General features: G+C 36.1%; 1 protein-coding gene across 3 annotated transcripts in view; it reads right to left on the bottom strand.

Annotated features, from left to right (window-relative positions):
• The window catches only part of strip2 (striatin interacting protein 2), a 39,443-nt gene extending 31,024 nt beyond the window's left edge, over positions 1–8,419 (bottom strand). Inside the window, exon 1 of one of the 3 annotated variants that reach the window (XM_030149784.1) lies at positions 8,134–8,419. In XM_030149784.1, the coding sequence (XP_030005644.1) occupies positions 8,134–8,244 (111 nt within the window). In that variant the 5' untranslated portion in view covers positions 8,245–8,419. The remainder of the gene's footprint in view (positions 1–8,133) is intronic. The other 2 variants (XM_030149787.1, XM_030149785.1) reach the window with 2 other exon arrangements.
• Between the last annotated feature and the right edge of the window lie 5,035 nt (positions 8,420–13,454).

Here is a 13,454-nt window from a genome sequence, read left to right as displayed (position 1 = left end):
GGTTACTATGTTTGCTGTATCTTAATGAAAACCAGCACTGATCTGAGAATATATTTTGCAGTTCTTGCTTTTACTTAGGAAAAAACAAAAAGCTGATGTAAAACACTCTTTGCATTAATGGCATCATGTGAGTTTTTCTGCATACCGCATCAAAACAAGTAGTAGGAGTTCTTTTGAATATATTCGAGTGAAACATATGTTTAATTGTCTGTGAGGACAAACAGAAGGCATGCATACACACTTCAGTAAACATAAGAAAACACTGCACAATAAAAAGCAGGCAGCATCAGTAATAAATGAGTTATTCCTCTACAAAGAGCATGTACCATAAGGCATATCATTTTAGACGTAGCATTCATTTACAGCTATGTTTGGTGATACTTGATTCATGAATGAAAATAAACGCAGCCATATTATACATTCATCGATTTGTAATGCTGCTTGGGAAACAGGAGCCTTACAGTAACAGGAGATTTTTTTCTTTTATCTGGTGTCGTATACCTTCATTTTACAGTGAAGAGTGACAGGAAATGTGAGGATATCGAAGAACATTCGATTCCTTCAGACTATGTTCTGAAGGATTCCAACAGGGTACTCACTGGCATTTGCAGCCATGTGATATGTACCCTTACCATTATTGGATCGCCACAGTGACAAGAAACCCAGCCTGTTGATAGGAAGGTTCTTTAGGTCTGTAAAGGTGAAGGTAAAGAAAAAAGATAAACAGCCACCAGTGACTAGGGATGCACCGATACCACGTTTTTCCAGACCGAGTATGAGTACAAGTACTTACAATTGAGTACTTGTCGATACCGAGTACTGATACAAGTACTTAATAATCCCATTCCAGTTGTTAGTTCCTTTTGTTAATGTGCTTTATTGTCATTGTCATTAGTCTGACTGGAACAAAGTGCTGGTACTGACATTTAATGTGTCGGAATGAGCGTTTCTCAATTAATTCACCAGGGGGCGCTGCTCTTAATTAACCATACTGGAAAAATACCACGAAGAAGAGTAAAATTTTTTGAGAAGAAGAAAGTCAGTCATAATAAACATGGAGACGACAGAGGAGGTAACACTAATGTGATACTAATATCGCAGCGTTTTCACTGGTAAGGTTTAAAAGTGAAGCTTCAGCAGGTAGAGAAAAGAGAAATGAGTGATAAGCTTCATTTTCACTTCCGCTGGCGACAGTCCACACCGCTCTGTACCTCCATAGTATTATAAGTAGGATGGAAGCCTGCTCAGCCCTGGGTATTTGTCATAAACCTGTCAGTAGTTTTTCTCTAACTCACACAGTCGCTCTTTGAACAGATCCTCTACCTTCACGGTTCCCACTAGTATTCTCTGTCTGGGTACCCATCCGCCAGCTCCTGGAAAACGGATGGAATGTATGCAGAGGACGGACAGAACGCACCATCCGTATCCGTCTGTGCTTTAACATTACTTGCAGTCAGCGTTACTTTTATCGTCATTTATTTTGAAAAATCTCCACACTCTTCACACTCCCCACACATTATTCCACCGCTGCGTACCTGCTGCATTGAACTGTGAATGTCACACGGCCGTAAGTCGTATCGGTGCATTTGTATCGGATTACTTTTATGAGTACGAATACGAGTACACACACTGAGTATCGGAGCCAATGCCTGATACTGGTATCGGATCGGTGCATCCCTACTGGTGACCAAAAGCATCTACTGATCTAAAATGTTTAATAATGTTAAAAACCTACACACTGCAAAAATCTAAATCTTACCAAGTGTATTTTTCTTATTTTTAGTCAAAATATCTCATCACACTTAAAATAAGACATAATCACCTAAAGAGTAACTTTTCAGTGAGATATAAGAACTTATTTTTAGACAACAGATCTCAAGAAATCTTACCAAGATAATTTTCACTTGTTGCATTGGCAGATTTTTAAATAATAATAATAATAATAATAATAATAATAATAATAATAATAATAATAATAATAATAATAATAATAATATAATTTTAATTCAAGATTTTGTTGCTTAATTCAAGCAACAAAAAAAAAATGTCAGTCCAGCTTGGATTTACAAGGCTGATAATTAATACTGAACAAACAATAACTCAAACTATGAATTATGAAAGAGCTGCAGCATCTGAAACCGACCACAATGAACATTTGAAAGATAAACAGTACCACAGTGCTTCAGTTTCAGCTTCAGTTTGTCATGTCTTTTATGGATTGGGATTTTCTCTGTCAACTCACCATATATTTTTAACAGTACTTTTTTTTTTTTTTAATATTTTTTATCAATTACTAGAAATTTCAGGCAACCACATCTGAATTCCAGGCGAGCCCATGTGGGGTCCCGATCCCAAGGTTGAAAAACATTAAGTTAATGGCATATTTTGGCTGAAAATGTCCCTTTACTACAGTTTTCATGTAACAACCTTTGAATTTACTCTTAAATATAGGAATAATACAGGAAAAAACCCAACTTTCATGGGAAAAATGCCAAATGCAGAGGAAAATATTGTAATAAATTTTGCTAAATCGCTTAGAAATGGTTAAAAGTAGAGTAAAATTAATCTGAGAGTCGCCACAAAAGTATCTGAGTGTCTTTAAGGGTTAATGTGGGGGGAATAAACTGATGAAACTTCCCTGCAGGGATTATTAAACATTCATCTTATGTTAATGAGAATTGAGAATCACCTCTGGCAGAAAAAGCAAGGCAGCAAATGTTGGGTGTGTTTAACTCTGTGAAACCTTCCCCAGGGAGCAGAACTGTAAATAAGGATGTGATCTGAGTCAGCTATCCTGGTCATGTAACTGTCGACTAAAAATACCTGCTGCAAGTGAGTCCAGGATGTCAGCCGCTAGTTTGTTTACGACACTGAGCCTAAGTAATGTAATTTGATGTCATTACTGCACTTGTAAACCAGGAAATGAGAAGCACTTGGGAGCAGAGATGATTCAACAAATCCCTGTGCAGATAAAGGGAGTCGGGACCCATTGCTACATGACGTCTACCCTCTGAATGCATCGTACAATTTAAGATAAACCCTCTGAAATCTTAAATGAAATCTCCATACATTTGACACTCAGTGGTTATGTGGAGGTTCAACAGCAAGCTCTATAAAAAAGGACAGTTATCAGCTGTTCTTCCACCTCTGTATGAGGAAATATCTCAGGTAGATGCTGTGCTGCAGGCAGCGATTATAACACCAACATCCATCTAGTGCTGCCACTGCACAGCCCCTGCTCATTCATAAGGTTATCGCAACACAGGCCAGTCAATAGTAACAATGTGCAGCTTTAAGTTCACGAAAAACTGCTTACATTTATTTATTTTTCATTTATGCTCAGAGAATTTCCCAAAAGCCATATACTCTCATCTTACTACTATGTAATAAGTTGTTTTTGAGCCAGTAAAAGGTGAACCCTAATGGCCCCCTCCACATGTTTTATAATGCCAGAGTGAACAACAGTAAAGTTGGAAAACCCTTATAAGTCTTATTAAATCCTGCTGTATCTCCCCTCTTATCTGACCATTACTCTCAAACCCAAATACATTGTTGCCCATAAAGTTGGAATAAAATATTTTTACTAGTGCTGTCAAATGATTAAAATTTATAATCAGATTAATCACAGGGTTGCTGTGGATTCATTTTGATTAATCACGATTAAATGTCATTCATTTTTAATCTATATTAATTGCATTTCATTTTGCATGAGTATAGCCCTGCGATGAACTGGCGACTTGTCCAGGGTGTACCCCGCCTTCGCCCCTATGTAGCTGGGATAGGCTCTAAGCGAGCCCCGTGACCCTAGTGAGGATAAAGCGGGTTCAGATAATGAATGAATTTGCATGAGCAAACAGACTCAAGAAAGAAGAGCATATATATGCACTTAACCTGTTTATTAAACACCTTCAACAGTTTCAACAAAACAACTTGAAACAAAATAACCTGAAACCACTGTTCCATTTTGGGGGTTTTTGTCCTCATATTTCCATCCTGATGGCCAACATGCTGTTTAGTGTCTTCCATCTTTATGGGTTGGTTCTGCTGCCTGTCACTACTGGATCAACTGCCCATTTGTTCATGTGTGACGCTAACTCTACTAGAGCTGTGTATTGGCAAAAATCTGACAATACGATACAAATCACAATACTAGGATGATGATACAATATATCACGATGTATCATGATACTGTTAAAAAGGCAATTTTTTTGTTTTTCTTTTTTTTTTTCAAATGATTATTTCCTTAAAGAATTGAATTACACCAGAAATATGCACAAATACTAAACACATTTTTATTTGATCAGAACAGGATCTAATGCTATATCTTCCTGAAATCCAGCAATGCATTTTTGTCTTCTGTAGTGGACAAGAGTTTCATAGCTTTATTAAAAAAACAAAAAAACAAAACTGTCCACTGCAAAGGAAATTTCATGAAATAAAAATTACCTGAAAAACTGTGGCATCATACAGTTTCCAATCAATGCAACTGTGTAATGTAAAAAAAACAAAAACAAAAACCTTTTACTTACTGGGTCTCAGGAGGATATCACAAAATGTTCCTGTATTCAAACTGAAATTCTGTTTTACAGACATTACAGTTTAAGATCCTGTTCAAATGTTCATATTCTATTAGTTCAGAACTAACATCAGAACATTATTTTAGTTCAATCCCAACAAAGGAACTAACATTATTTAATAAAAGAGTGTTAAATAATAATAAAGACAATATAAAGAAAAAGCAAAAATGAACCTCCATAATAACTGCATTTGAATAAATACCTTAAAATATTGATACAGTACTTTTTAATATTGATACAGTATTGTGAAATATCACAATATACTGCAGAACTGATATTTTCTTACACCCCTAAACTCTACATGGACAAACTGCCCAAAGCGTTGGCAGAGACATTCAGAGTCATTCTGTGCTGCAGATGGATTATTTGGGTTAAAATTTTTAATCAGATTAATCATGATGATGGATTAATCCACTTTAGTGCGTTAATTTTGACAGTCCTAATTTTTACCTCTTCTCATGAAATGATTATGACAATGTGATTTATTGTCGATAGATAAACTGTAACTGGGACTCGGTACATGATCATTATACCTGGTCAAAGGTGATTACTGATGTGTAGAAATAGGAATCAAAAGACGAATGTGTCTGAAAACAAAATTATTCCAACTTTATGGGCAACAGTGCAGATTTTTTTACAGAGAGAAACAGCATTTTCAGATTTGAATACCAAACCTCACAGCCTTTGGGAGTCATCTGATGAATCAGAGTTAAGTCAACCTCCTCATTCACAGGCCTGATGAAGAGTCCAGTCACCACAGGACACTCAGCCCAGGGGGACTGACGCTAAATGACCACTATTTTCATACTCAGACCTCCCTTTAATCCTGTGAGCATCTCGGTCTGTCTCCCTGCTGCCTCTCTCCATCTCTTCCTCCTCCTCTTTCTAGTCATCTAATCCCTCGCTCCCTCTCCTTCAGTTTCACATCCAGTCTCCGCTCTGCGACCAGCTGATAACGAAAAGCCGTCCTCTCTCCAAACTGGCACAGCTTCTTCGCTCGCAAACTCTGCAGCACATCAGTGTGCAAACACTGGGCACAGTGTCAAGGCAGACCACCCCCACTCGCACCAACATATGCCACAGAGACAACAGATGAGCGACTGCCCAACACAGATGACAGACGATTTACACACATGAATGGATCTGATTCGAGGTTGGACTCCAGTATAAATGCACAGAGCAGGGAATATCAACATTAACACATGGCTTTGATATTTAACGCTTTGCTCCATGACACACCGTCACTACCACCACCACCAACCCCCCCTCCAGCCCCAGACAAGAATATGTGAGATGAATATGCTCCAGTTCCCTCAAAACCAGTCACTCCACTGTGCTCATACAAACACACATACGTCAGGCGTGTTACCGACTGGATACTGGCCCTGGTGACAGCTTTGACAGCCATCTCCTAAGTACGTGAGCACAGAAACCAAGGGATGAAAACGTCTTCCTTTAATTTGTTCATAAGGGGATTAATTATAGCTGCATGGCACTAAAACCACTAGATAAGCTGTGGCAGTTACATGTTTGGAAACAGGGGGATTGGCTACTGTTAAAACTAGAATGTCTATAAGATATAAAACATCCTCCTACAGAATCTGTTAGAATGTCTGTGGCACTGCAATATTTTTTTTACATCACTGATTTTTCCTTCATTTTGCTAATTACTTCACCTTTAAAGTCCTAGAGCTATTTTGTGATGACTTCCAAATGATTTTTTTCCTCCACATTTACCCATTCTCAAGTGATTTATTATAATATCATCCTCTGCATTTAGCATTTTATAGTGAAAATCAGGCATTTTCCTGTTTTTGATTCACTTACTGTGTAGATGTTCATTAAAGCTCAAGGAAAATGTAATGGTTATTGTAACAAAACAGAGAAAACTGAGGAAAGAGTGACTATTTCAGCGAAATTTACCATCAACTGAACATAAAAACAAGCATCTACACCATATTGTTGTATTGCTGAATCAATGTTGCAGAACACAATTGTGTTTCCATGTTCACTACAGAGCCTCTGAATGACCTAATGGGTCACATCTACGACGCTGAAAAGCCCAAAAATTACATTTAACCTAAATTACTTCAAAGTATTGATAGGATCAGTGGTTGAAAAGTTATGAAAACATTTTAGATCAGTAGAGGCTTTTAGTCCCTGGTGCCTGTTACGGTCTGTATGGGTAGATGATTAAAACCAAACATTTTGCAAAAGCCACAAATCAGGTTTGTAATGCGCAGCGGTAATACATAAAGCATGAATTCAACTGCCATCATTGTTTCTAAAATAAGAAATTATGCATGTCACTTTTAATATTTCAACATGCATTCCTGAAAACGTAAATACACTACGAAAAAGGGGTGTCTAAAAACAAAATAAAAACACTAAATCTGAGTAAAAAGGTACTCAAAACAAGAGATATCTGTTCATGTAGCAAGATAATAGCACTTGACAAGATTTGTTGAATGAAGATTGTTAAATCTAGAAATAAGCATGTCTACAGATGTATGAAGACTTAAAAAATTTGATTCAGATTCAGAAAACTTTATTTATCTCATATGGGCGATTCATTTGCAGCTTACCACAGACATCAGCCCACATCCAAAGTGCAATGTGACAAACATAAATAAATCACTGCACAAATACAGGATTATTGAAAGCAACTAAATATCAATGCAGACTAAAAGACTAAAAGACCCTAATGGTTCTGCTAATATTTAAAAAAAAAAAAAAAAAAAAAAAAAAAAAAAAAAAGAGAGAAAAAAAAATCATATAAAATGACTAAAATGGCTTCTGTCAGAGTTTAAAAGTGTGATAGTTGAAGGAATAAAAGATTTTGAATATCTGTTTATTCGCTTAGAATTAACTCTTAAAACAAGATAAATTATTTAACACTTTTAAATCTAAGTTTTGTTTTGCTTTTTTTTATCTTAGTAATAATCAAATAATTTGCAGAGATCCTGAAAATTGTCCACAACAGATTCCAGTGTTCATTCTTTAACTTGCCTGATCTAAAATCTAATGCAACCCATTCATAAAGAAATGAAAAACTGATTGATTGATTGATTGATTGATTGATTAGTGGAGTTCAATTAACTGATCGATTGTGGAGGACTGAAGTGAAAGGTAAAAGTGTGACTTATGTAACAGCCTGCTCAGATCAGTGAATAGTAGTGTGTGTTTCAGATGTGTGTGTGTGCTGGTGGTGGTGCTGGTGCTGGTGGTGGTCGGCCTTTGACAGCAGCACTCACATTTCCCCACCTGCATTCTCCACTGGAGGATTACTGGGGTTATTTATAGGAGCCGGTTGCCAAAATAACACCTCGGTGTCTGCCTGCCTGTCTGAATGCATGCATGCTTTCGAGCCAAGACAGCGACTCACTGCATGGAAAAGGACATTCAGCTGATCTGAAAGCTCCCCAGCAACAACACACACACACACACACACACACACACACACACACACACACACACACACACACACACACACACACACACACACACACACACCTCCTGTAGTAGCCGGCTGTACACAAACGCCTCTCGGATTTACCTCCGACTCCTTCTGCTGCTCCTTGAACACATCTTTCCCTTTCGGCCTCTGTCTGTCGCCGTTATCGTTAAGGTTATTAATCATAGGTACCTCCATGTCCTCCGCCTGCATCTTTACGGTCGCGCGGCTCACTTCCTCCTCCGTGGATATTGCATACCGGTCCGGTGTAGAGCTGTGACTGCACCGCACCAGGAGGAGCACACACTCCGGAGTCCAAGTTGAGGATCTCCTCCTCCTCCTCCTCCTCCTCCTTCTCCTGCTACTCCCCCCAGTCTGTTTGATTCGCTGTCCCCGCGCGCCCCGAGAGGGCGGGGTTAAAGAGTCATGATGACAGAGGAGTGGAGCATCAGCTGACCACATCAAAGGGAGTCAGGGTCGGCGTACCGAGGATGCACGAGGACACACTGGACTGACAAGGACCCAGGCAGATACATGGGGGGCGCGCGCCAACGATCTAGGAGCTCGTGAAAAAAAAAAAAAAAAAAAGACTTTGGACCCCACCAGTTAAATGCCACGAGCCAGACAGACCCTACAACTGTGACACTGAGTAGGAATGGAGCAGACTGACTCAGGATTTCCAGCAAGACTGATGAGAAAGGTGGAATCCGACTTTTATGATGGCAGTTTTTGATTGTTTCTATTGATATACAAATATAAATAAAATATAGTTCAGTATCTTGTGTGTAGGATGTATTTGTGAATAAGCAGATTTGTCTACTATGAGGCTTTTTTTTCTTTGCTTTTACTATTTTATTTTCTTCTTTTTTATTTTACCTCTTTTGTTCTATTAGTGCTTTGCCTTTTTTTGCTTTGCTTGTATTGTTTTATTTTATTTTTTCTTCTTTTTTATTTTACATTTTTTGTTCTATAAGTACTTTGACTTTTTTTGCTTTGCTTTTAGTATTTTATTATTTTTTTTATTTTCTTCTCCTTCTTAATTTTACATTTTTTGTTCTCTAAGTACTTTGCCTTATTTTTTTTGCTTAGTTTTGCTTTTATTATTTTATTTTAATGTGGCATTCAGGTGGGAAGATCAGACATTCAGGAAGTTTGATTTATACAACTCAATAACCATTACAGAGTGTCATGAAACAAAGGAGCAACTTGGTGCAAGAAAATGAAATCAACAGAATTAATCTTTCCACAAGAAAACAACTAACAATAAGGGTAAAACACATCCTAACTAAGTTATCAAACAGGAACAACACTTCTTTTAAACTTAGAACACTGTAAATACATAAAACTATCCCAAATAACTTCGTCCCAATGCATGCTGGGAAACTTCCCCCAGCTGCTCCTCCAACATGCCACATTATTTTATTCTTTTTTATTTTCCTCTCCGTTTTTATTTTACCTTTTTTGTTCTCTAAGTGCTTTGCCTTTTTTTATTATTATTATTATTATTATTATTATTATTATTATTATTATTATTATTATTATTATTATTATTACTATCAAGTATGTCGTGTAGGACCAGGGGTGGGAGGGTGAGGGGATGGGAAGAATGGGACATACTCAGTGCCTCTGAAACTGAATATTCAAATGTTCAATGTAACTTAAATCTGGACCAAAAAAAAGATTAATAAATATGTTTAAAATAAATGTATATAGTTTTACTTTTGGATGGAAGTATATTTACTAGCATCTGCGTCCGCACCTGGACCAAACCATATCATGAAATAAGGAGGGGGGAGATGGGAGACAGAGGCTGGTGGATTTGACTCTTTTTTTGTCAATAACAAAACAAATCTACTGCAAAAAACAAATAAAATACAGCATTCTTTCACAGTGAGCAGTTAAAAAATTTTGCCAAAAAAAGAAAAACACTACTGTTCTATTTTCTAGGGCCCCTAATAACCATGGGCCCCTAGAATATTTTATTTATTTATTCATTTGTTTGTTTGTTTGTTTGTTTATGTGTTTGTTTGTTTGTTTTACTGTTATACAAAATACAGTGTAAATATAAAAATTGCAGTACAATATTGATATAACAACATAAGCATCACACGAACAGAACATTGCCAGGAGACAAAGAGTACAGGCAGAAAAGATACATCAGTTTACGCAAAGGTTGTAAGTGTTACATAGATCAGTGATTTTGATTGCTTTTTTATTTTCAGAACATTGAATGCTTGAAATACACTGTTTACGCTCAGTTTCAAAGATTAACAAAGAAGGTTTGTGACTGGAGAATTTGGATTTCATGGACCCCTAGAATCATTAACGATTTTCTCCTCCTGATGCCCCCCCCCCGACCCAGGAACATCCTCACATCTCAATACAGGCACCTTCGGAAAAATGTGGTCTCAGATGAAGATTAAAAACAGCATATCTATAAACAGTAGAGACAGGCTGCAAAGACATCCAGAGACATTTCACTGAATGTACAGCAGCTTGATTTGACTTGGAAAATCTTGCTGATTTCACAAAGAATAGGTTTTTACTCCGAAGGAATGTTTGTCTCAGAGCTACCAGATCTACTTCAAAACACTGTCTGCACATGACAATATATTCACTTCACAGATTCTATCTAGTGGGACATTTAGAAATCTATGGCATAAATGTACTTAACCCGTAAAGATCCAGACCTACTTTTAAGTCAGTTCCCCAGTGATTTTTTCTTTTCTCTATTTTTAACTTTCTTAAGTTATTTATCAGCATTTATTCTAATATAATGCTCACAATTTTGCATTCTTAAGTGAAAATGAGGTATTTTTTCTATATTTCATTTACAGATCATGATTGATGTCCATAAAAGCTCAAATTAAGTTGAATGTTATTATATCAAAAACAGAGAAAATAGAGGAAAAAGTGACTTTTTTTCAGTAAAATGTCTCATTAATTGAACATAAACCCAGTGTGTCCACCCACTGTCATTGATCCAACTGGTGAATCAATGTTGTAGAAGATGACAGTGTTTCCACGGTAACTACGGAGCCTCTGAACGTCCAAGTGGGTCATATCTGATGACCATGAAAAGATAAATAACTGTATTTCAATTTGATTATTTTCATGGATTGATAGGATTAATGGATCAATAGATATTCATCAGTTTGATCAGTAGATGGTTGTGGTCACTAGTGGATGTTTGGGTCTTTATGGGTTAAACAAATATATATTGTATGTGTAAAAACACTTCATATACATCATATACATTAAAAACATCAGCCAATTAGCACTTCTATCATTTTTTTTCTATTTCATCTTATTAAAGTATTTAAGATATGGCATATTTAATCTCTAAAGCAGAAAATGCATTAAAAAAAAAAAAAAAAAGGAAGTCTAAGTAGGCTGCCCAATCCCAAATCCCTCTGGGAAAAATGTATGTACTTAAGATGAAAGCCAGGTGAGTAGCCAACTTTAAATTAATACTGATGTTAATGTCAGACAGAACATAATGCTAAAGTTGCAAAAACAACATTATGCAGACTAAGGGCGCTGCCTCTGTAAAGCACTTTGGGAATAAGTGATTCTGATTAGATGTGACATTAACAAATGCATATACATTTAATTTTTAAGTGGTCTGGAGACTTAACACACCAGTCTGTATTTACATTATCATATCCTCCTGAGACCCAGCAATGCATTTTTGTCCTTTGTGGAGACAAGAGTTTCACAGCTTTATCGCAAAAAAAAAGAAAAAAAAAAGTTTTCCACTGCAAAAGATATTCCATAAAAATTTTAAAAATGCATCTGAAGAAACTGTTGCGTTGCCATTTCCAATAAAGGCAATTATTTAATGCAAAAAATAAAAAGGCCAAAACTTGTACTTTCCTGGGTCTCAGGAGGATATAAAACCAAAATATTTCTGTCTTTTTATAAGCCTTTGGTCCCAGGGGTTCCCAGAGTGGGGAAAAATAAGTCATCATGTACCGAATACAAAATAAATAATGAGAATTAATGCTGAAATATAAAACACAATAAATACATTCATGTAATAGTTTTATTGTCAATCATCTTTTTTAAGCTTTGGTAACATTTTAAGAACATTTCTATTTTTTATTATTCAAAATGAGTTTATTTGAGTAGATAAGGAATTATGTTTTGTTGACATTTGTTGATATTTGTTGACATTTTTCTTATCAATAAAAGAGGGCACTTTTCAGTTTATATTTTGCACAAAATTTACTTTAAAAATTTGTTATTTTTAATACACTACAGTTAAACATATGTTCCTTGTTAACAAAGTTTTGAAAATATAAACAGACACCTTTGGCACAGGAACAAATTTTGCCAGATTTTTTTCAATCAAAAATGCTGAAGTAAGAGTTGGGGATACTTGGATAAAAAAAAGTATATTTCAGGGGGTACTCCACTGTAAAAAGTTAGAGAACCACTGCTTTAGTCTTTTATCATCAATAGGTGTTGCTTAAAAGTAATCTTACATGTAGCTTTCACACATATATGTATAAAGTTATGTGGAAAATTGATTAATTGTGCTTCAGGGTCATTCCATCCCAAACCAACCAGATTTCAAAAAGTGCCCCACATGACCCCCTCAGAAAATTCTGAAAAAATTCACACTTGTTCACCTACCAGATAAACGAACACATCCAGAATTTTAATGTCATATCTGTAATAGTTTAGGAGATACAGCCCTTTGAAAATTAAGTTGTTTTTTTTTTTGTCAATTTTGCAAATTTGCTTTTGGTCCAACTTTGAGGAGCTCTATGTCCTTAGGTATTCAAGCCACACTGCTGAAACTTACTGTCTGGAGTGAAACCTCCCTGAAAAGACCACATTTTGCATCAAAATAATTGTAGGTGCCTTCATGTTTGGTCCATGACGCCTTGAAATCAGGCAAAAAGGCTAATTCTTCAAAATGTCCTCTCTCTTCAGGCTTGCACTGTGCCATAATGGATGAATGTAGAGACCTCTTTTTTTTTTTGTGCATGGATTCTTATGGTCAAGATGCAACAATATTCTGCAAAAAGATTACATTTCAATGAAAAGTGTTGCTGTGAGGCAATGAATAAAATGGGTCGATTTCAATTTTTCACAAAAATACTTTTTATTTGAGCACCCAAATTACCATGTGGCCAGTTAATGAAAATTTTGAAATTTTTACCATGTCTTCATATATGTTTCAAGATGTTGTGCACAAAATTTTAGCTTTGGGATAGAACTGGTTCTATTTTTAATATTTTTTGTACTGCATGACTATATTGTATACAAATGTAGGTGTAAATGGCATTTTTAACAGTATAATGACATTGATTATCGCACAAGTTATGACAATACTGGAGATATTTGAACTAGGGTGTGGAACTGCATGATGGTTCAGATAGATTAATTATAGATTTCCCAGAACTGGCTCAGGT

This window comes from Sphaeramia orbicularis, chromosome 12 (assembly GCF_902148855.1).
Source record: "Sphaeramia orbicularis chromosome 12, fSphaOr1.1, whole genome shotgun sequence".
Classification (NCBI taxonomy): domain Eukaryota; kingdom Metazoa; phylum Chordata; class Actinopteri; order Kurtiformes; family Apogonidae; genus Sphaeramia; species Sphaeramia orbicularis.
This window is presented reverse-complemented; position numbering and strand designations above follow the sequence as displayed.